Raw genomic sequence first — 25,384 nt, 5'->3', positions numbered from 1 at the left:
GCAGGGATGATACTTGTAAGAAACTCACTTTATTTGTCGCCATGGAGACAAGGATTAGTGATTTAGAAGTAGCTAAAAGACTGCCGATTGCGGATTAGCCGCTAACTAGCTAGCCATGTTTTAAAGCACCTCTTCCTGAGGGCGTTTCAGTGTTATAGCTTCACCTTTATTGTTAGTTTTTAAGCCAAAATGTGTCCGTTCTCCCTTTTCTGTCTACACACTGTGTCTGCTTGTAAGTACTCGGTGATTGTGTGCTGCCGAACATGCTCCTCTGCTCGTAAAACCAGCAATGTCTTGACGACGCGCTGTCATGCCAGTAAAAAAAAAATGTAGTGAAGCATGTTTAGCTATTCCTCGTCCTGCAGGGATGATACTTGTAAGAAACGTACTTTATTTGTCGCCACGGAGGCGAGGATTAGTGATTTAGGAAAAAACTAAAACACTGCCGACTGCAGATGCACTTTAGTCGCTAGCTAGCTAGCCATGTCTTAAAGCACCTCTTCGTGTTGGTGTTTCAGTGTTATAACTTCACCTTTATTGTAAGTTTTTAGGCCAAAATATGTCTGTTCTCCATTTTCTGTCTACACACTGTGTCTGCTTGTAAGTACTCAGTGAATGTGCGCTGCCGAACATGCTCCTGTGCTCGTATAAAAAAACCCAGCAATGTCACAACGTCACGACGACGCGTTGTCATGCCGGTAAAAAAAAAAAATATGGCGAACCGGTACTTTTCAAACGGAGTATAGTACCGTTTTTAATTCATTAGTACCGCGATACTATACTAGTACCGGTATACCGTACAACCCTACTAATAACACAGATTTGTCTTTAAATATACAGTTTGTATGATGTCTTTTTAGCCTCTTTAAAAATAAAAATAAAACATTTTAAGATATACATATTGACACCCCCCTGGCCACACCCCCACCACCACAAATAGATTGCCATTCTGTGGGAAACTGTAGCTCCAGCATGTCTTCTTGGGTCTATTATCCCATGTCCTTCTCACTCTCTCTTGTTGGATGTTTGTCTTTCCCCTCCATCCTGCTTACAGAATTATTTTAAAGATGCCTGGAACATCTTCGACTGTGTGACAGTTCTGGGCAGCATCACAGACATTCTGGTCACCGAACTTGGGGTGAGTAAACTGACCCTGACGCGAACAAATGATGCATTACAACAACAATTAGGAACATGGGCCGAGCTTCTCAATGTGTCCGTGGATTCTCACACATCCGTCACATTGACTGAAAGCGCACAGCAGACAAGACACGGAGTCTGGGGAAAGCCATCGGGTTAGAGGGCGCCGTTCAGCCCTGCGTTGTTCAGCCATGCACGAACATGTCTTGAAAGTCTTATATAATTGTCCCAGTTGGTGGGCCCCAGAGAGACCACACTCTCGGAAGTGTGGCGCTGACTCGCTGACAGCGAGGCTGGAAGAATGCTGATGCTGCGGCGCGCTTCCAGCTTCTCCAGGCAACCTAATAGCCAATCAGATTATCAGGTAGCGGCCTGTAGGGTTAGCAGCATTTGTTTCTGTTAGTGACAACTATAGAACACTTCAAACAACCTCTCAAAGTCAAATTTAAACATTATTTACTTCTTTTTTTTAACAGCTGTTCCGTATTAGGTTGAAATTCACAATATCACGTAGTATCGTACAATATCAGGTACTCATGTAACCTGAATGCATCTCAGTCTTTACCAGACCAAGATATCTTTAGAGCAGTGGTTCTTAACCTTGTTGGAGGTACCGAACCCCACCAGTTTAATATGCGCATTCACCGAACCCTTCTTTAGTGAAAAAAATAAATAAATTTTTTTTAAATTCAAGACAAAGTTATATATTTTTTTGGTAACACTTTAGTATGGGGAACATATTCTAAGTAACAACGACTTAATTTAGAGTTATTTGGACACTAGAGGAACATATTTTAAGTAATAAAGACTTAATTTAGAGATATTTGGTTAGGGTTAGGGTTAGGGCCAGGGTTAGGGTTATAATAAGGCCATGCAGAATAAGGCATTAATAAGTACTTAATAATGACTAGTTAAGAGCCAATTTGTTACTAATTTGCATGTTAATAAGGAACTAATTATTGGTGAATATGTTCCCCATACTAAAGTGTTACCATGTTTTTTTACTGGTGCACAAAATGAACCGTGCATGAACATCACCTTGTTCAAAGAACAAAACCAACACAGTGCATAAACTCACAACAAATGACACACCTGCAAACCAGTCAGCTGTTGCCGTATCCGTAATACGGCGATAGGGAGAAGTTTGTATTTACACGATGAGTCTGGTGTGTCTTGACCTCCGCCGAACCCCTGAGGCCGACTCACTGAACCCCTAGGGTTCGATCGAACCCAGGTTAAGAACCACTGCCTTAGATAAAAACGTATCAATATTGTCAGGCTATATAAGTGTGAAAATGTTTTTTTATTTTATTTACTGCTAATTAAATGTTTAATAATGATTGTAATTATTAGCATTATTGTTGATAAATATCAGCGATTTTTTTTTTTTTGCACCTCATGTTTGGAGTTGATGTATAGGAGCAATTTAGTTTGTTTTTGGAAAAAATCTACAGTCGCGATTAAAAAGTTTACATACACTTGTAAAGAACATAATGTCATGGCTGTCTTGAGTTTCCAATCATTTCTAAAACTCTTATTTTTTTGTGATGGAGTAATTAGAGCACATACTTGTTGGTCACAAAAAAACGTTCATGAAGTTTGGTTCTTTTATGAATTTATTATGGGTCTACTGAAAATGTGACCAAATCTGCTGGGTCAAAAGTATACATACAGCAATGTTAATATTTGGTTACATGTCCCTTGGCAAGTTTCACTGCAATAAGGCGCTTTTGGTAGCCATCCACAAGCTTCTGGCAAGCTTCTGGTTGAATTTTTCACCACCTCCTTTTGACAAAATTGGTGCAGTTCAGCTAAATGTGTTGTTTTTCTGACATGGACTTGTTTCTTCAGCATTGTCCACACGTTTAAGTCAGGACTTTGGGAAGGCCATTCTAAAACCTTAATTCTAGCCTGTTTTAGCCATTACAATTTTTCTAAATAAATTGTCATTATTTTTCATTTTAAACAATTGTGTATATTTCCTAAACCCTGGCTAAACTTTGGATAAAAAATTACATAAATGAATGGGGAAATTGTGCACCTTTGCAGCACTCGTTACTGCAGGCTCATACCTATGTTCAAAACACATGATAAAACACCATGTGTGTAGTATTTTTTCTTCACAAAATGCAGCATTGTTTAAAAGGGGAATATTACTTACAATTTACGACTGAGTACAACAAATATTGTGACATTGTGTATTAATTACTGTACTGACGATTGATTTATTTCTTGTTTTTATCTTTTTTTTTACATGCTTTCATTAAATCTTCCGCAATCTTAACGGCGATCTGCTGTAATCTACTACCCCATAATGCCCCACTTCCTGTGACCCCATCCAATCAAAATGCACTATGAATCCTCTGTGTCTACCCATGATAACTGACTCTGGTTGTTTCTTCGAACCAACCAAAAATCCAAAAACTTGCTGCTATAAACCATGTGTCTGCAACATCCACATGTAGATGGTTTGTAATTTTTTTGGAGATCTTTGCTTTATTGCATCTGCTTCAATTGCATGTGCATGTTTTTCCTTTAACTCAACTTTGAGTGTATCAACTTTACTAATTCCTCTGCCACTCACTGTCTCAAATACTATTCTTGATAACCCCACTTATACTTTATATCAGGGGTGTCAAACGGAAGGCCCGCAGGCCAGATCAAACAGGTTTTATCCAGCCTGCGAGATGTGCTATGTGCCGTTTTAAACTAGAGGCTTTGGACACAAAGTACTTACGCTGCTAATTAGTGATAGTAATGATGCAAAATGTGGATTGTCATGTCCATGCTTTGATTGTCAATGTTGTTGTTGCAAATGTAACCTGTGACATTTATACACAAAAAATGCTTTTGATAATCTGTACATTTCGAGTTGTCCTTATGACTGGGGGACACGTATTTTGGGCGCACATAAATATGCTGAAATAATATGTATCCCCTTCTAACGTCAGGTGTGATAAATAAAATGAGTCCAAATTCACAAGTTTTGTTGTAGATGATGCTACATTTGTACATAATAAACCACATGATGTTAGAACATCAGTTGAGGAAAATGAGTAAATTACATTAATAACATCTTGTAATTTGAGTTTGATATTATTGTTCATTTTTATCTTCTTTATCTTCTTTTTATCTTCTTTGACTGATGAACATTATCACATCATTTATTCAGAAAGCATAAATAACGACAAATGAAGATAGAATAATATTAACTGCAACATGTAAGTGTAAAGAAAAAACCTTATGATTTGTACATTTTCAGAATGTGCTTGGTCTATTTTTAAACAAAGAAAAACATTTGAAGTTGTCTTTATTTTTAAGTTATCATGCCATGATTTTGCCAGTCCGGCCCAATTGAGGATATATTTTCCTCCATGTGGCCCCTAAGATGAAATGAGTTTGACACCCCTGCTTTATATCATTTACTAAGAAGTTACACAGTTGGTAAATAATTGAACTGTAACAAGCGGAATAGATTGTCACATCTATCCCTTAACCAGTGAATGCACATACTGTATATATATATATATATATATAATAAACACGCACATGACAGTGCCTGGGAGGACTTTCTCTGGAAGCATCAAGTCACACAGTTTGCCTGTGGCAGACAGAACAAGTGACGCATGCAATTTCTTGCATGTATTTGGAGGAACCTTGTATTGTCTCACTGACAGTATGTGGACAACAGCTGCATGTCCATGTTCTTGTTTCAAGGGGAACTGCACTTGTTTGGAATTTTGCCAATCATTCACAATCATAAATGAGAGACATGACGATGGATGATACGTATGTTTTTGCATTCTAAATATTAAATAAATGCAATCAAAATTGTACTTACAGTGTAGCCTATGGGAGCCGCGCAATTCCGCCTACAAAGCTCTTAATAAAAACCTCCATTGAGGTTTTATATACATGATGTAATTATATCTGTAATGTAATAACGGGCATATTTATAATACCATTTGATATTTATGTATCATTTTCAGCATACATTCATTTAAAAAACGAAGTTTTTCCCTTCAACACTTATTATTACTCACTACAGACTTTATGATAGCCAACAAACATAATAAAACATCACTTACTGTGCAACGTCTGCTGTCATTAGGGATGTTCATATATTCGCATTTAGGTGAAGAATATCTCATTATGCTTACGAAGAAATGGGGTGTGTGCGGAGATGATTAAGCGTCTTTACGTGTCACCTTCGCCAGTTTCGGGTCCTAAATGGCTGTCAAAGTGTACCAACTTGTCGGAATACCTACTCACACTTCTTCTGTCCAAGTGAGAGTAATGGGTTATACTTGTATAGCGCGTTTCTACCTTCAAGGTACTCAAAGCGCTTTGACACTATTTCCACGTTGACCCATTCACACACACACATTCACACACTGATTGCGGGAGCTGCCATGCAAGGCGCTAACCATGACCCATCAGGAGCAAGGGTGAAATGTCTTGCTCAAGGACACAATGGACGTGACTAGGATGGAAGAAGCTGGGGATCGAACCAGGAACACTCAACTGCGCCACGCCGTCCCCAAAGAGGCATGATTTATGATCTAGAATAAACTTACATGGAGCAGGGAAGCGAGGAAACAGCAGACCACTCGATGACTTAAACATAGTGACACACGGTGGTGATCACGGAGCTGCTATAAATAGTTTGTCTGTGTTAGCGTTTATAATAACAATATCACTAATACTTGGTTAATATTCAAGTCACGAAATGTAAATAGAGTATTGTGAATGGTTATTTATTGGATTTTATGGGTGAAATAGTGGAGCTCAGCTTTAATTTATTTAATATTTAGAATGCATTAAAACAAAAAAAATCCATCTGTCATGTCTTTCATAATGATTGTGAACCATAGGCAATTTTTTTTTTAAAGTTCCCCTTAAAGGACCCACACTTACAGTATATTACTTATGTTCTTTAGCAGTTTAATGGTTGAAGGACTTTAACTGTGTTTGTTCAGTCAAACAAAAAAAGTCCTTAGATATGTTTCAACCACCCTATTTGGGCGTCAATCCTGACGATGTCTTGAGTTCTGCCGCATGGGGTGTTAGTGCACATCTGCATGCTGCCGACTTGCTTCACTGAATTAAAAAGCTGCATTCGTTGCCTTGAGAGAATTAGTGCATTTGGTTGTCTTTCCGAGCAAACGTTCTGCGCCCCTTGCACTTTGAACTACTCACCACTCCGACCACGTTGACTATGAAACCCAATTTGGATGAAATGTAAACTTGGATGAATGCCTTTTTCCCCTTTTTTGTGTTGTTTATGTTTGGATAACGAAAAGCTTGTCGGAGCCTTGCTGCGTTTGGTTTGCTTCGCTTTTGACTTGTGTTGAGTTTGAATATTTGTTATTTTCAACCTTATTCTTTACCCCCTTCTATACCTCTCCTCTATTTTTTTACCTGTTTTTCTTCTCCTATGTATAATTCTAATTGAATTCATGGTCATTCTCCCTGGTTACTCTGGCTTTAGAATAACTTCATCAACCTAAGTTTCCTGAGGCTGTTCAGGGCAGCTCGTCTCATCAAGCTGCTGAGGCAAGGAGAAACCATTCGAATTTTGCTTTGGACCTTCGTTCAGTCCTTCAAGGTCTGTCTGTCCTCAATCATACAGCAGATATATATTTGAATGTAACTGTGTAGACTGTCTAAACAAATCCATACATTCTTAAAAAAGCTAGTGCAAAGTGCATTTAGATGCTGCAATAATGATTTTGTCTGTCCTCAGGCTCTGCCTTATGTATGCCTCCTCATTGCCATGCTCTTCTTCATCTACGCGATCATTGGGATGCAGGTGGGTGGCACCTAATTCTTAAGTATATCAGGGCTACTAAAACATGCAATAGGATGTTTTAGTACAGCACATGACTGTTATATAAGCTCAACAATATTGCAAAATTGACTTTTTTTAATGATGTTATAACAGTAGTGTGTGTCCAGTAGTAGTATAGCGTTCACCAATTTAACTAACAGCTTCTTTTTATGTATTTTGTGCTCCTGAAAATACATCTGTAATTCAGTAATTTCCTATAATATCAATTAATTGTTACGTAATCAGTAGATAACTAACTGCATTTTGAACACCCCTGTTATGTTTGCAGAGGGAGTGTAGACGGCACAGACCACAAGAGGGTGTAGTACCTCTATGATTTATTATATATATACGCAATATACATACTTGCCAACCCTCCCGATTTTTCCGGGAGACTACCGAATTTCAGTGCCCCTCCCGAAAATCTCCTGGGGCAACCATTCTCCCGAATTTCTCCCGATTTTCACCCGGACAACAATATTGAGGGCGTGCCGTGATGGCACTGCCTTAAGTGTCCTCTACAACCTGTCGTCGCGTCCGCTTTTTCTCCATACTAACAGCGTGCAGGCTCAGTCACATGTTGTATGTGGCTTATAAAGACACTCGTAAGTGACTGCAAGACATACTTGATCAACAGCCATACAGGTCACACGGAGGGTGGCCGTATAAACAACTTTAACACTGTTACAAATATACGCCACACTGTGAACCCACACCAAACTAGAATGACAAACACATTTCGGGAGAACATCCGCACCGTAACACAACATAAACACAACAGAACAAATACCCAGAATCCCTTGCAGCCCTAACTATTCCGGGCTACAATATACACCCCCGCTACCACCAAACCCCACCCCACCCACCTCAACCCCCACCCCCCTTCTCCCGAATTCGGAGGTCTCAAGGTTGTCAAGTATGGCTATATATAATAATAGCAAATAATAATATTAATTAAATAACAAGGGGATGGAGTGTGATGAAATCCAAGGGGGTGTATGGTGTGAGACTATGTGTAGGAATTAATGAGTGTGTTTCTGGGAGTGTTGCGTGAGGAAGCAGACAAGTCCAAAAGGGGCTAGGCAGAAGAAGGTCCGTAACGCAAGCGGGAGGTCCGTGGGGCTGAAGAGAGATGTCGAGAAGTCTGTGTCCAAAGCGGGGGTCAAGGATCGAGGGCGGCAGTCCGGAATCCAGAGGGAAACAAACAAGGAAGACAAGACGCACAGCTCGACACATGGAACAAAGGCTGGTTGCAGGAAGGACGACAAGGGAAAACACAAGACCGAATAAACACGACGGTGGAGAACACAGAGAGCGAAGCAAGGTTGCATAGAGCTGGATGATAGCTTACGGTACTCAACAGAAGACTACGTTCTGACCCGGGATAGCAGGTTGAGCAGGCTTATCAAGGCGGGTATGATCATCAGCTCCAGGTGTGCTCATTGCCGGCGATTGATTGAAGCTGCTTGCTGCCGCTGGTCTGGCGCGATCTTTGCGCGCTCTCGGAGCTGCGCTCTCGGAGCTGCGCTCTCGGAGCTGCGCTCTCGGAGCTGCGCTCTCGGAGCTGCGCTCAGTGCAGCGCACAGATGAATGCGCACTTATGTGCGCCCGTGCCTTGACAACCCCCTTTCCATTGCAAGATTCGATATGCTGCCCCCTCTTGGTGTGACGTCATCTGCAGAACTGGAGCCCATTTTTCAACACAGGCAGTGTGGATGAAGGCATATAAAACTATCATTTTGATCACTTAATTGCATGTTTTTGTCGCCCTGGTTCATGAATACTTCAAAACTGATATGGTTAACATTATGAGAAACAAATTTAATATAAAAGCTCTCCCATCTCCTTTTCAATGGACAGCATAGCCTGTGTTTCCTCATGCTTTGTAAGCATCTTGATGAAAACATCAGTATATGAAATAAGAAATAAATAATAATGCATTGCAAAATATATGCCGCCAAACTTTAAAAATGAGGGATTTTTACGTGAAAAAAAATGTAATATAATGTTTTGTAGCGTCCAGAAAAAGACACACGAAGCATGACACTCTTTTTAACTTTTGTTGCCAATCTTATGCTAACAACCGTACACACACACACGTCCGTCTCTGTGCTTCTCCAGACACTTAACAACACTTCCTTATTCTACGCCAACACAATGTTTTCACAGGTCATGGGAAAAGTGAACATCATCACACACAAACATACACATTAACACCAGCATGTTGCTACAGTATAATTGGACATATATAGTTTATTATTTGCGCAGTATTGACTAGTAATGCACTATAAATTCGACTGTTGAAACAGGATGTTGTGATAACGCAAGCAAGACACACAGGATTGTCTGGATCAAAGACAGAATGTCTACGATGTGGACAAACTTATACCCGTGGACAGCGGTCTACAAAATCTTGGACGATCGTGGCAGCTTTTAAGGAGAGGAATGCTTGCAGTAGCGTGAAGCAAGTGTGACGTTGTGCTTGCTGCAGCACGCATGGAGCGAAAGATGAGTCTGTAAACGCGAGTGCCGTCTCCAATAACACCAGGAAAATATGCTAGATTTGTTGCTAGTTGTTTTTAATAAAGATAGAGTGACTAAAGGGATCAGAGAATCTGTAGACTCTTGAAAAATCCTTACAATAAGCAGCAACAATTGAAAAATAGAGCAAAACGATTTTATGTAAGAAAGTATGTAACTTAATACTAAATATTAATATCAATCAATCAATCAAAGTTAATTTATATAGCCCTTAATCACAAGTGTCTCAAAGGGCTGCACAAGCCACAACGACATCCTCGGCTCAGATCCCACATCAGGGCAAGAAAAAACTCAACCCAATAGGATACAATGAGAAACCTTGGAGGGGACCGTAGATGTGGGGACCCCCCCTTCCTCCCGGGCGACCGGTGCAATAGAAGTCGAGTGGATCTAGTTAATAGTGTGAGAGTCCAGTCCATAGTGGGGCCAACAGGAGATCATCTTGAGTGGAGACAAGTCAGCAGCACAGAAACGTCCCCAACTGATGCACAGATGAGTGGTCCACCCCGGGTCCTGGCTTTGAACAGCTAGCGGGTCATCTGTGGTCACCTAATAACCTCTCCACGCAGGAGAGGGGGGCAGAGCAGAAAAGAGACGGCAGATCAACTGGTCTAAAAAGGGGGTCTATTTAAAGGTCAATAACACAGATTTATTTTAATTGTATGTACATTTTGTTTGCCCTTTTAGAGAAAATATATGCATCATAGCAAGTTATATGATGACGTCATATTGCCCACGTCCCTAGCCACACCCCCACCATCAAATATATCTTGGCAATCTAGGGGAAACCCTGAAGAATACTAGCAGCTTGCTTTTTCTTCACTCGTTTTTGTGCACCCTGTCTGTGCCGTTTTGCCGCACGTTCTGGTTCTGACCAAAACCCTTCTTGTGTAAAGTCAGAATTACACTACCGCAAATTTTGCGCGAGTCAATTTGACTGAAGAGGTCCATACTTTCCTCATACTCCCATCATTTGGAAATGTATGCAGGCTGACCCCTTCTTTATATGTATTGCTACAACCCGCCATAATGCATCTGGCAGACATTTGTTCATTCCTTCCAATTCTGCACTAAAATAACGTGATTCGGGATGAAGATGTTACCAAAACACATGAAATTGCCTCCAGTCTTTTGTAGGTCGGCAGGCTGACGGAGGCCCCCCCACATTTTGGAGCTAAAAATGGGCATTCCAACATGTGCTGAAACGTTAGAAAACAAACAATGTCAACTGTGTATATTTTGGGTAGAAATTATTTTTAGGTCCAGAACTATAAAAATAAGTGCCAATGTTAGAATTAGAGGGGTCATTTAAAGCTCCGGCACGGAGGCAGAGAAGCAGTTTAGCCCTTGGCGTAGTTATTATCAAGACGATGTGAATTGTGTAGTTAAATAAAAAGCTTGATACAAGACTATAGCTGTGTCCCAATTCAGGGTCTGCATCCTTCGGAGGACCCGGCCTACGCAGCCTCAGAAGGCTGGCCCTTCGGAGGCATCTCTGAAGGATGCGTCACCCGTTGTTAAATGGGACAGTCTACCCTGCGCAGGATTTCCTAGTTGAAAGTGAATATTCTCTGCCGGTGCCGCTGCTTGTATTTGCCACCATCGTCAAAAAGATCCGGGTTGAACAAAGGCGTGCAAAGCATCTTGGGATATGGGAGGCCACGAAGGATAGTCACGGTGCATCCTCCGAATACAGGGAAAAGGAGGGCGCATTTGTCGGCTGCATTTGGAGGAGCCTTCGAATTTGAATGAATTGGGACAGCCTTCGCGCAGCGTTGTGACCGAAGTGGCCTTCAAATTCGCCCTTCGAAGGATGCAGACCCTGAATTGGGACACAGCTTATGCGATGTATTTAAGTGGCGAGTGTTACCGGCAAGTGTTGAAGGTGCGTGTTGAGAAGAGTGCGGAAGTCCGAAGAGGGCGAGGCTGGCTTGGAAGTCCGTGGGCAGGCGAGAAGTTGGGGGCGGGAGAGAGGCGTCAGAGTCCGTGGGCAGACGAGAGGTCGAGATCCAGGGGAAGTCCGGGGAAACGAGACACACTGCTCGAATCGAGAGAACAGAGGTATACTGCAGGGCGAGGGATAAGGGCACAACACAATGAGCACGGAGGAGGGAAAACACAAAGAGCAGGAATGCACATAGAGAAGGAGCTAGATACGTGAAGGCTTACTGTATGATACAGATGGCTATGTTCTGGCACTGGAACGCAGGACGTGCTGGTCTAAGTCGTGTGGAGTCTCATCAGCGTCAGGTGTGTTTATTTGTGATTGAGAGCAGGGGCGCGGCCGCAGCTGGAGAGGAATGTGCAGCGGCACACGCTCGACCCACTAAACGTGTTCTAAGTAGGGCTTACTAAAATCACTGTCAAACTGTAATTTTCAGCATCCTGGCTAAATTTCATGCAATACACAATTACAATACACTAGTATGGTACTTCTTAGACTGGTTTGACATTTCTGAAACATATAATAATAAGTGGACCTCCAAAGTGGTGGCTTTTAATGCTTACAGGAGCAAATGAAACGGATAAATCATGTGCACTGCAAAAACTGAAATCTAAGTAAGATTAAATATCTGAAATAAGGGTGATATTTGCTTATTTTCTGTCTGATAAGAGAATTCTTCTCACTAAGCAGATTTTATGTTAGTGTTTTACTTGTTTTAAGGGTTTTGGTTCTAAATTATCTCAGTAAGATATTACAGCTTGTAGCTGAGATTTTATGACTTATATTAAGTAAAACATGCTTGAAACTAGAATATCAATTGATGCAAAGCTGTGTCATCTACACTCACAAGTATAAAACTACTTTTTTAAAGTAATAATTTCTTACTTCAAGCATGAAAAAAAAATCATGATGCCGAGCGCATATCATTATGTCAAGATAATGGCACTAGCATTTGCTTAATTTAAGAATATTTTTCAACATATTGAGCAAAAAGGTCTAATTTTTTTTTCTACTAAGAAAAGTGCACTTGTTATTAGTGAGAATATACTTATTTTAAGGAATTTTTGGGTTCATTGAGGTTAGCTAATTTTACTTGTTTTGGAAAGTCTTGACAAGCCAAATTTTCTTGTTCTATTGGCAGATCATTCTGCTTAGTTCGGGGGTCGGCAACCCGCGGCTCTAGAGCCGCATGCGGCTCTTTAGCGCCACCCTAGTGGCTCTCTGGAGATTTTTCAAAAATGTATGAAGAATGGAAGAAGATGAGGGGGAAAAAAATCTATTTTTTTGTTTTAGTATGGTTTCTGTAGGAGGACAAACATGACACAAACCTCCCTAATTGTTATAAATCACACTGTTTATATTAAATATGCTTCACTCATTCGAGTATTTGGCGAGCGCCGTTTTGTCCTACTTATTTTGGCGGTCCTTGAACTCACCGTATAGTTTGTTTACATGTATACATTTCTCCGACTTTCTAGGACGTGTTTTATGCCACTTTTTCTGTCTCATTTTGTCCACCACACTTTTAAGGTTGTGCATGAGTGCACAAAGGTGAGTTTTGTTGATGTTATTGACTTGTGTGGAGTGCTAATCAGACATATTTGGTCACTGCATGACTGCAAGCTAATCGATGCTAACATGCTATTTAGGCCAGCGATATGTACATATTGCATCATTATGCCTCATTTGTAGCTATATTTGAGCTCATTTAGTTTCCTTTAAGTCATCTTCATTAAATGTTTATCTCATGACACATGTAATATGGCTTTTATTTTTTTGCGGCTCCAGACAGTTTTTTTTTGTATTTTTGGTCCAATATGGCTCTTTCAACATTTTGGGTTGCCGACCCCTGGCTTAGTTCAAATAAAATACCCCAAATTTTTGTTTTTTTCTTCTTGTTTTTGAACACTGACTTTTTGCAGTGTGGGATTTTTGTTGTCTGTTTATACTCTGCGTTTGGTGTGTAAATGTACCGTAGTGTTCACAGTGTGATCGTTTGTGCAGCTTTTCGGGAACATTGCTATTGAAGAAGACGGGGATAGTGCTATCAACCAGCACAACAACTTCAGGACCTTTGTTCAGGCTCTCATGCTCCTCTTCAGGTGCCATTATTGAGACAAGCTTTGTGTTGCTTGGGGAAGAACGTGTGAGGAAGTAATCCTCGCTTGTATTTGCAGGAGTGCGACAGGGGAAGCGTGGCATGATATCATGTTGTCTTGTCTCGGGGGGAAACCATGCGACGAGCTGTCTGGGAATACAGAGCCAGAGTGTGGCAGCCAGGTGGCTTACCTCTACTTTGTCTCCTTCATCTTTTTCTGCTCATTCCTGGTAAGTTAGCCAATCAAATCATTTGTTTGACCCGACCTGTTGTTCTTCTCTAATAAGTGTGCTTGTGTAGATGCTGAATCTGTTTGTGGCCGTCATCATGGACAACTTTGAGTATCTGACAAGAGATTCTTCCATACTTGGACCTCACCACCTGGATGAGTATGTCAGGATATGGGCAGAGTATGATCCTGCTGCCTGGTGAGTGGGAACTTGCACGCAACTCCATGCACATTCACTCTTGCAGAGCATTATGAGCTCACCAGTTCAGGGGTGTCCAAATTCTTATGAAAATATCAATACAAAAAACCTAATAAAAGTGGAATTTAAGAGTAAAAGTTGACGCTAAAAACTAGGGATGCACAATGTATTTCTTTTCAAGACAATACCTATTAACTTATTTATATGTGTTGTTTTTTTAAATGTGATTATAACTGTAATTCGTACTAGGTATGTAACGGTATCAAAATCTCATAGTACAATATTCTCACGGTATTAAGCACACGGTACGATATTATTATGGTATATGCCCCCTCCCCAAAAAAAAAAAAAAAAAACAAGACTTAAAAATATGTTAGTGTGTAAAATTAAGTGGCAAGAATGTTTAGGATAAACACACTTACTGTAATTCAACACAAACATAATTTATTACAAGTAACAAGTACATACAGTACAGGCCAAAAGTTTGGCCACACCTTCTCATTCAATGTGTTTCTTTATTTTCATGACTATTTACATTGTAGATTGTCACTGAAGGCATCAAAACTATGAATGAACACATGTGAAGTTATGTACTTAACAAAAAAAGGTGAAATAACTGAAAACATGTTTTATATTCTAGCTTCTTCAAAATAGCCACCCTTTGCTCTGATTACTGCTTTGCACACTCTTGGCATTCTCTCGATGAGCTTCAAGCGGTAGTCACCTGAAATGGTTTTCACTTCCCAGGTGTGCTTGAAGTTGGTATGGTAAGAGTCATTCAAATAACTATAATATATAGAACATGCTATACGTTTACCAAACAATCTGTCACTCCTAATCGCTAAATCCCATGAAATCTTATACGTCTAGTCTCTTACGTGAATGAGCTAAATAATATTGTTTGATATTTTACGGTAATGTGTTAATAATTTCACACGAGTTGCTCCTGAGTATAAGTCGCACCCCAGGCCAAACTATGAAAACAACTGCGACTTATAGTTCGAAAAATACGGTACATAACTCCACATGTGTTCATTCATAATTTTGATGCTTTCACTGACAATCTCCAATCTAAATAGTCATGAAAATAAAGAAAATGCGATGAATGAGGAGAAGGTGTGTCCAAACTTTTGGCCTGTAGTGTGTATATATTAAACTGACAATATAAACATCCAGTGTAACAAATGTAAAACAATAGTGGTCACGTTAGTATCTTTCAACTTTTAACTTTAGAGATGTCTCCTTTGTAGTGGACATCTTACATCACTCATCTTATACAAAATGCTGATTCTTAGAAAAGTCAACTGGCAATTTAACGTTTAATAATGTAAATACCTCATAAATTGATGCTTGGCCTCGTTGGCATCAAATATATTTTCCGGGTGATGGTTTATCAAGTAGCTTCTCATATTACTTGTGTTCTCCTGCAGTGCAGTGTCACCAAACATTTATTTTTTGTTTACGATGCCGCCTGCCGCATTTCCTACTTAAAACGTGGATAACAAATCCATTTAAACCACAAGTTGAGTCACTGTTATTGAAAACAAATGTGGGTTAAAATATCACAACCTTTGACCGGCTTTGTGTCGTCCGAGAAATGCAACATAACTCAAAAGGTTATGGATGTATTTAGATGAAAACTTCAGGAAATGTCCGGAAAAAAACAATCCCTTTAGGGCCTCCCACACACGGACCTCGCACACATGCGCTACACAGAGAATTTTAAGAAAAGTCGTTTACTACAAGACCGGCCATTTTAAAAGTGCTAGCAAAAAACTACGCTGACCAAGTTTTCATTTTATACCGTCACACGTCACGGTATTATTGTGATGATTTTGATACTGAAGTACCACGGTATTTACACTACCGTTCAAAAGTTTGGGGTCACCCAAACAATTTTGTGGAATAGCCTTCATTTCTAAGAACAAGAATAGACTGTCGAGTTTTAGATAAAAGTTCTCTTTTTCTGGACATTTTGAGCGTTTAATTGACCCCACAAATGTGATGCTCCAGAAACTCAATCTGCTCAAAGGAAGGTCAGTTTTGTAGCTTCTGTAACGAGCTAAACTGTTTTCAGATGTGTGAACATGATTGCACAAGGGTTTTCTAATCATCAATTAGCCTTCTGAGCCAATGAGCAAACACATTGTACCATTAGAACACTGGAGTGATAGTTGCTATACACCTATGTAGATATTGCACCAAAAACCAGACATTTGCAGCTAGAATAGTCATTTACCACATTAGCAATGTATAGAGTGTATTTCTTTAAAGTTAAGACTAGTTTAAAGTTATCTTCATTGAAAAGTACAGTGCTTTTCCTTCAAAAATAAGGACATTTCAATGTGACCCCAAACCATACTTGCCAACCCTCCCGTTTTTAGCGGGAGAATCCCGATATCCAGCGCCTCTCCCGACAACCTCCCGACAGAGATTTTCTCCCGACAAACTCCCGGTATTCAGCCGGAGCTGGAGGCCACGCCCCCCAAAAAAAAAAGTCTGCCGCAGCTGCGATTGGACCTGACCAGCCTCCGGGTACAAGTACTGGAGTACCAATTGCTTGCCAGGGAAGATCTTCCCCAGGAAGCAAGGATTGACCGGTTTTGGGCCATGCTAGGGAGAGATGGAAGATTCCACACTCTCGTGTATTTGATGAAAGCATTTTTGTGCGTGCCACGCAGCAATGCATCATCAGAGAGGGTGTTCAGCATGGTTAGAAAAATAGTGACAGAGAATAGAAAGAGGATGGACAATTCAACCCTTAACAAAGCATTGTACTTTCAAGTACAACAATGAGTAGATGAGTGTTGTGTGTGTGTGTATATGTGTAAATAAATGAACACTAAAATTGAAGTATTTCTTTTATTTATATAATAAAATCTATATATATATATATATATATATATATATATATATATATATATATATATATATATATATATATATATATATATATATATATATATATATATATATATATATATATATATATATATATATATATGTAACGGTGTAGAAACAGACGTTCATTATGCTTGATTAAATTATGAATGAAGTGTTGCAACAGCGCCTGTTGCTGGCGAGACGGGAGGGTTGGCAAGTATGGTTTGGGGTCACATTGAAATGTCCTTATTTTTGAAGGAAAAGCACTGTACTTTTCAATGAAGATAACTTTAAACTAGTCTTAACTTTAAAGAAATACACTCTATACAATGCTAATGTGGTAAATGACTATTCTAGCTGCAAATGTCTGGTTTTTGGTGCAATATCTACATAGGTGTATAGAGGCCCATTTCCAGCAACTATCACTCCAGTGTTCTAATGGTACAATGTGTTTGCTCATTGGCTCAGAAGGCTAATTGATGATTAGAAAACCCTTGTGCAATCATGTTCACACATCTGAGAACAGTTTAGCTCGTTACAGAAGCTACAAAACTGACCTTCCTTTGAGCAGATTGAGTTTCTGGAGCATCACATTTGTGGGGTCAATTAAACGCTCAAAATGGCCAGAAAAAGAGAACTTTCATCTGAAACTCGACAGTCTATTCTTGTTATTAGAAATGAAGGCTATTCCACAAAATTGTTTGGGTGACCCCAAACTTTTGAACGGTAGTGTAGACGTTGAGTACACAACATACATGGCGGACAATAACTGCACTGAAAAATGTCAGTGTTCAAAAACAAGAAAAAAAAAAAAAAAAGAGTGGTATTTTATTTGAATTAAGCAAAATTATCTGCCAATAGAACAAGAAAATGTGGCTTGTCAAGACTTTCCAAAACAAGTAAAATTAGCTAACCTCAATGAACCCAAAAATACCTTAAAATAAGTATATTCTCACTAATAACTGTACTACTATATGAGGACGTATTTTCTATTGTTTCTTTGAAAATAAAACAGCAAAGTCCATTTGAATGTCATCTGTTTTAATATGAGACACAATTGTGTCAAGTCATGATTTTTTTTTCATGCTTGAAATAAGAAATGATTACTTTAAAAAAGTAGTTTTATACTTGTGAGTGTTGATGACACAGCTTTGCAACAGTTGATATTCTAGTTTCAAGCATGTTTTACTCAATATAGGTCATAAAATCTCAGCAACAAGCTGTGATATCTTACTGAGATCATTTAGGACCAAAACCCTCAAAACAAGTAAAACACTCTAACATAAAATCTGCTTAGTGAGAAGAATTCTCTTATCAGACAGAAAATAAGCAAATATCACCCTTATTTGAGATATTTAATCTTACTTAGATTTCAGTTTTTGCAGTGTGATACAGTCTGCTTTGCCAGTCCAAAAGCATTCGCCGTTTTCCATATTCTTTCCTCGACGGCCATGTAATACAAAGCACGCGCTACCTTTTTTTATCACATCCACGGGAGCCCGCATTATCGTTGTCTCTCCTTCGACAAATGGACAAAGTTTTTCGGTACGTATAATCACAGCTGACCTGGCCATTCAAAAGTTATCTTGCCGTCCGAGAAGTGTTGTATCTGAAATAGCTGCAATCGCTTTCTCTTAAGGTATTCATGTGTGATTTCCACAAGCGTCTGTGCATGTAGAAGAATGAGAAACACGGGCATGTCTGGATGACTCGCCTCCATCTTTCCAGCGGTTAGTTCCGAGTTACGAAACCGCTTTATTATGAAGCTGGCTTTGGCACGTTCTTTCTGACGACACTTCCTGTGTGGGGCGCAGTCTTTCTGGTGTCACTTCCTCTCCGAACTGAGTTTGTAAACGATCAAAGAGTCCATACAAAGCTAAGAGCCGGAGATTCAAGAAATACACGGCGCACATACCCGTGTAAAAAATTGTCCGAGGAGGGGGACCTTAAACGATAGTTTAGTGCAGGGGTGTCCAAACTTTTTCCAGCAAGGGCCGCATACAGAAAAGTTGAAGGCTCTAGGGGCCACTTTGTACTTTTTTGTACATTCAAGACCCGAAAACCTCTTACATGCCAGTTATTATTAGTTTTTTTTTATTTTGCATGATTTCCTGTCTAATGCTCTTATTTTTTGTTCCACGTCCTTTTTTCCTCCATTTGCCAGCTGAGTGCTGGCGTCGTCACCTGTCCCTGGTTGCCAATCAGGATGCTTTTGAGGACTGGATTATTTTGCTTTGTACCTCAACGTTGTACCTTTGCGCTTCATACGTCTCTTTTCCATTTGTGCACCTGCCTTTCTCTGGTAAAGAAGACTTATTTTCTGCACTTGCCTGCCATCTCTGCACCCCGGAGTGCCTAACGTAACAAAAACTATTACAATGTAGTTGAATCAATTATTCTCATTATTTAATTCTTTATCAATATTAGTATGATTATTACATTATAAGGCTTAGCAAACTCAAAATCTTACCATTATCATTCTTTTGTGCACTTGCCTGCCGTCTCTGCATCCCGGAGTGCATACATAAAACGAAACGTAACAAAAAACTAGTACAATGTAGTTCAATCAATTATTCATCTTATAATTAGTCTTTATCAATACCTATTATTATTAATATTTAGCTTTCACAAACTCTAAATCTTACCATATCTTGCAAGAAATGTGTACATATGTTCATCAAACACCATGTAAAAGACGCACAGGTGAACAGCAATTTTGGTTTTCAGGTCCCATTTTGGGGGAATTTGGTCTGGTTCCATTTTTCCTAAGCACAAATTGTATTTTTCCGGTGTCGCGGGCCAATTAAAAATGAGCTGCGGGCCGCAGATGGCCCCCGGGCCACACTTTGGACACCCCTGGTTTAGTGTGACAGAAACAGGGCTTAGGCTAAATAATTATTCGTTTAAGGGGTTATCCGGCTTATTGTAGCCATAGCCTTACACACCTACACTTACACACCTACAGCCTCATTTTTTTTGTTTTGTGTTGTCAGTTAGCGTAGCTTTTTTTTTATGTTATCAGATTTATTGACATCATAATTACTCATATTGACATATTTATTGTCTATTATTCATCATGCTCCCCTAATAAAACCAAAAGCTGTCTAGTTTTGAAAATTAAATACATCAAAATTAACCCCGCCTTCTTTGATTTTTCAGTGTGGCGCTGAGTGGAAATAGTTTGGACACCCTTGAACTAATTGTATACATTTAGTTGTCTTTTTCTCTGCAGCTAAAAAAATGTTTTCCTTAGACTTTCGTCTTTTTGTCTGCCTCTTTTTAACATGCTTCATCACCTTGGTTGAGGCAATGAAAAGAAATTCTCAACAATTCTGTAATGGTGTGGTTTTTCATGTGTATAATGCCAATACTATTGCACAGCACAGAGTCCAAGAAATACTATTAACAAGTTATTATTGTTGGATAACGATTGCCTCGTGAGGACTGCCACAATTTTCTCGTTTTCTGTCAAAGGGATTGTGATGGAGGTGAGAATAACCCTGACGGACATCTGGTTATCTCACCAACTTCCTTGTACTCCTCCTCTTTGTCCTTTTCCTCTCCTTAATGTACGAGTTATCCTTAAAAAGCCCGATCCAAAATCCCCCGCCTGGCATCTGAATACAGCCAAAAACTTAAAGTGGCAAAAAGCCCACGCTCCTTTTACAAAGCCTCCTGTGTCTTGCTCTACAGTAGGGATCGTCCTACTATAGACAAGCTAAGTTTCATGGCATATGTATTCCAATATGTGTGTGGGTGTTGCTCATGTTGTCCTGTAGACTGCACGTTGGAACATAAGGAGAAAATACTAGAAGGCAAAAGGTTCGGGTCGGTGGGGTACCAAGGACAATACTTTCTTACAGTCTAGAGTTTATTTTCTAATCAAAGTGATCGTCCATTGACAAGTTTATTAATCACACATTCATGAAATGAAATTCAATTGCAATTTAATTCGAAAGCTTCACAAGTGAAATAAAACTGTAGCTTTCTAGCAGACGCTGGTCTTATGACATTTTGGACCGACATTTGCCAGGCAGCGATCATAGGACTACGGAAAGGTACCGAATTGGGCACTTGTATACGTACTGACCAAAGTCCGTCGGTACCACAGAGTTTCCATTCACGTAAAATCAAACAGAGCCATATTATTAGAGTATGTTAGGCTCAACAAAAGAAAAGACGGTCATATTCAACCTAATGGCAAAGACTACTTCCTGGCAAAGGCAACACATGGTAGGGCTGGACAATTAATCTAATTTTAATTTCGATTTCGATGATGACTTCTCACGATTATAAAAACACAATAATCGATGTATCGCACCAATAAATGTGAGGATTTTTGCATTGAATTAACAAACATTTTATTAAATGTTATTTTACACAAAAAGCACATACTCTATGGTGGTAAAATAAGTGTAAAAGGTAAAAAAACGGAATTAAAAACAGTTAAAACGGAACAGTTTTTTATATTGCTCTATTGTTATTGCTGGTATGGTATTATGTTACTTGTTGTGGTTTATTTGTTAGTCATTTAAATCAGTTTTTTAGCTATATTCAAATTTCAACTTTGTTGGTACAATAAATACCGTATTTTTCGAACTATAAGTCACAGTTTTTTTCATAGTTTGGCCGGGGGTGCGACTTATACTCAGGAGAGACTTATGTGTGAAATTATTAACACATTACCGTAAAATATCAAATAATATTATTTAGTTTATTCACGTAAGAGACTAGACGTATTAGATTTCATGGGATTTAGCGATTAGGAGTGACAGATTGTTTGGTAAACGTATAGCATGTTCTATATGTTATAGTTATTTGAATGACTCTTACCATAATATGTTACGTTAACATACCAGGCACGTTCTCAGTTGGTTATTTATGTGTCATATAACGTACACTTATTCAGCCTGTTGTTCACTATTCTTTATTTATTTTAAATTGCCTTTCAAATATCTATTCTTGGTGTTGGGTTTTATCGAATAAATTTCCCCAAAAAATGTGACTTATACTCCAGTGCGACTTACATATGTTTTTTTCCTTCTTTATTGTGCATTTTCGACCGGTGCGACTTATACTCCGGAGCGACTTATACTCCGAAAAATACGGTACTCATGTTTTCAAATTAATGAATATTCGTGGAATTAATTATGAGTACAATATCAATCAAAATAATGGTGATTATTATTTTTTCCATAATCGTCCAGCCCTAACACACGGTAGTCCAGAGCCATGTATAGAGAGAGTATGGCCAACTCGATTTCAGAGTTTGCCTCCAACATGGCGCCCTGTAGTCACGTGAGGGGCTTTTGACCAATCATTTCGGAGATTGTCTGGCAATAGTCTCTCTGATTGGCCAAAAGCCCCTCACATGAGTACAGGGCGCCATTTTGAGGCCAACAGTGAAACTAAGTTGGCCATAGTCTCTCTTTACATGGCTCTGCGGTAGTCTATACCAGTGTTTTTCAACCTTTTCTGAGCTGAGGCACATTTTTGTCATTGAAAAAAATCCCGAGGCACACCACCAGCAGAAAACATTAAAAAATGAAACTCAGCAGCCAATATTGACAGTAAAAAGTCGTTCTCACAATTGTTGGATATGAATTCAAACCATAACCAGTAGAGAAAATGTAATATCGGAAATTATCGGTATCGTTTTTTTTATTATCGGTATCGTTTTTTTGTTGTTTTTTTTGTTTGTTTTTACTAAATCAACATAAAAAACACAAGATACACTTACAATTAGTGCACCAACCCAAAAAACCTCCCTCTCCCATTTACACTCATTCACACAAAAGGGTTGTTTCTTTCTGTTATTAATATTCTGGTTCCTACATTATATATTAATATAGATCAATACAGTCTGCAAGGGATACAGTCCGTAAGCACACATGATTGTGCGTGCTGCTGGTCCACTAATAGTACTAACCTTTAACAGTTAATTTAACTCATTTTCATTAATTACTAGTTTCTATGTAACTGTTTTTATATTGTTTTACATTATTTTTTATTCAAGAAAATGTTTTTAATTTATTTATCTTATTTTATAATTTTTTTTTAAAAAGGATCTTATCTTCACCATACCTGGTTGTCCAAATTAGGCATAATAATGTGTTAATTCCACGACTGTATATATCGGTATCGGTTGATATCGGTATCGGTAATTAAGAGTTGGACAATATCGGAATATCAGATATCGGCAAAAAAGCCATTATCGGACATCCCTAATAACCACCCATGCATCAATATAACTCTTCTCTCAAAGTAGGTGTACTGTCACGACCTGTCACATCACGCTGTGACTCATTTAGAGTTTTTTGGTGTTTTCCTGTGTGTGTTTTAGTTCTTGTCTTGCGCTCCTATTTTGGTGTTGATTGTCATGTACGGATGTACTTTGTGGACGCCGTCTGCTCCACACGCTGTAAGTCTTTGCTGTCGTCCAGAATTCTGTTTTTGTTTACTTTGCAGCCAGCTCAGTTTTATTTTTGTTTTGCATAGCCTTCCTTAAGCTTCAATGCCTTTTCTTAGCGGCACTCGCCTTTTGTTTATTTTTGGTTTAAGCATTAGATACCTTTTTACCTGCACCCTGCCTCCCGCATATTGGGATCATGACAAACCGTGTTCCAGACATCTACAAAGCAATTAGCTACCAGCTGCCACCTACTGATATGCTTAGCTCTAGACACTCAACAACGGCACATTATTTGCGGATTAAAATTACTGGTTTGCAAAAAAATATTTTTAACCCAATTAGGGTAAATTACATAATGTCCAACGGCACACCAAACAATATCTCACGGTACACTAGTGTGCCGCGGCACAGTGGTTGAAAAACACTGGTATATACATTACTGCCATGTAACGTCTTGGAATTGCAACGTCAAAAGTACCGAAAATTGGTAGCATTGAGTACCGGTACCGTATCGATTGAAATATGAAAGGTACCCATCCATACATAGGACAGAACATTTCAACTGCAGCATTTGGCTATTAGATGACAAACTAAGGGCTGATGGCTTTGTGTAAAGGAAATTACTCCAAAACAGCACATTCATTGGATTCTGCTCTGTATTAAGTATATAATACATATACAAAAGAACTACCTGTTCCTATGTGTTCCTAGTCAGGAATGTGTGAATAATGCGACCAGTAAATGTCACATTAATCATTCTCAACGTCTAACTATTAACATGCTACCCTCAAATCTCTACTCCACCACCAGATTGGACACCACAGCACAGAGAACGTGAAAATAATAGCCCAAGGTTGAGCACGCATTTGAAAGGGGAGGGCATATGCGCACCACAAGCGGCTATTAAGCATTTAGCACACACGCGGCTGCTTAGCAATTGCTTAATCAAGTGTCCGTGCACAGAGCTAGTGGTTAGTTACAAATGTTTTGGCAGTGCTAAGGACCGCATTAAACAGTGTGTGGCATGCAGGGATGATTACATGCATTTTGCCTTCAGTTTAGCACAGTATTTTCTGTAACGCCAGACATATTGCCAAGTATGTTCTGATAATGTGTGAATAATGACCTCTTCCTCCCAATGTTTTCTCTTCTTTATGAGTGTTTGTATGTGTTCTCCTGTGTGTGAGCGTCTCCTAACTCCCCTGTATTCTTCTTGCAGCGGGCGCATTCATTATAAGGACATGTACAGTTTATTGCGAGTTATCGACCCGCCTCTGGGCTTAGGAAAGAAATGCCCCCATAGGGTGGCCTGCAAGGTTTGACTTTCATTCAAACGAAACTTCTCAAGCACACTTTGCTAGCCACAGCATCAAGGAATGGAGTGAATGGCGCTTTATTGTTCTAGTTTCTGAGTTTGTTTGTTTTTTCTTGACATTTCCGTTGTTACCGTATATTTCTTTACTTTTCCACCATTATCAACTTGCATTCTGCAATGCCGAGAGAATGTGCGGGACAATGCAGACACCCACAAATGCATGTGAATTGCACAAAGTGAAATGTAAACGCTAAAACTAAAAGAGGATGTTTTGTCGCATTCTAAATTTGATATTTTTTTATATATATATATATATATATATAACTACGATTTTTATTTTATTTTTTTATTTTTTTGCTTGCTGTGGCTATTATGTAGCAAGCTACGGTGGCCCACTGTAGTGTTGCATTGTTCTTGGTTTTGGGGGGTTTGGGCAACGACAGAAACTGCATTGACACCCTTCCCTCCTCCCCCATCCCACCCAATCCAACCCCTACCCCTCCTTGTGTAAGCGGGAGCAGCTTAGTGCCTGTTGTCAAGCTCTGCCCTGCTCTTATGCACACACACACACACACACACACACACACACACACACACACACACACACACACACACACACACACACACCATACATCATTATGGTATGAAATCATACACAAATGTTTGTAAGTAGTGTAAGTACACATTTACTATCACAACCCTATCAGATTGTAGGGTTCAAATCCAGCTGTGCTAACATTACACTTACAGTCGTGGTCAAAAGTTGACATACACTTGTAAAGAACATAATGT

At 39.3% G+C, this 25,384-nt stretch overlaps 1 protein-coding gene across 15 annotated transcripts in view; it reads left to right on the top strand.

Moving 5' to 3' along the window:
- The window catches only part of cacna1aa (calcium channel, voltage-dependent, P/Q type, alpha 1A subunit, a), a 212,350-nt gene that overhangs the window by 115,664 nt on the left and 71,302 nt on the right, over nucleotides 1-25,384 (top strand). For 12 of the 15 annotated variants that reach the window (XM_062036806.1, XM_062036798.1, XM_062036797.1 and 9 more), the window contains 7 exons: nucleotides 1,055-1,138; nucleotides 6,632-6,748; nucleotides 6,887-6,952; nucleotides 13,461-13,558; nucleotides 13,634-13,784; nucleotides 13,855-13,982; nucleotides 24,497-24,593. In XM_062036806.1, the coding sequence (XP_061892790.1) occupies nucleotides 1,055-1,138; nucleotides 6,632-6,748; nucleotides 6,887-6,952; nucleotides 13,461-13,558; nucleotides 13,634-13,784; nucleotides 13,855-13,982; nucleotides 24,497-24,593 (741 nt within the window). The remainder of the gene's footprint in view (nucleotides 1-1,054; nucleotides 1,139-6,631; nucleotides 6,749-6,886; nucleotides 6,953-13,460; nucleotides 13,559-13,633; nucleotides 13,785-13,854; nucleotides 13,983-24,496; nucleotides 24,594-25,384) is intronic. The other 3 variants (XM_062036805.1, XM_062036793.1, XM_062036791.1) reach the window with 1 other exon arrangement.

This window comes from Entelurus aequoreus, linkage group LG25 (assembly GCF_033978785.1).
Source record: "Entelurus aequoreus isolate RoL-2023_Sb linkage group LG25, RoL_Eaeq_v1.1, whole genome shotgun sequence".
Classification (NCBI taxonomy): Eukaryota; Metazoa; Chordata; class Actinopteri; order Syngnathiformes; family Syngnathidae; genus Entelurus; species Entelurus aequoreus.
The sequence above is the reverse complement of the archived record's forward strand: the minus strand, read 5'-3'. Positions and strand labels throughout refer to the sequence as shown.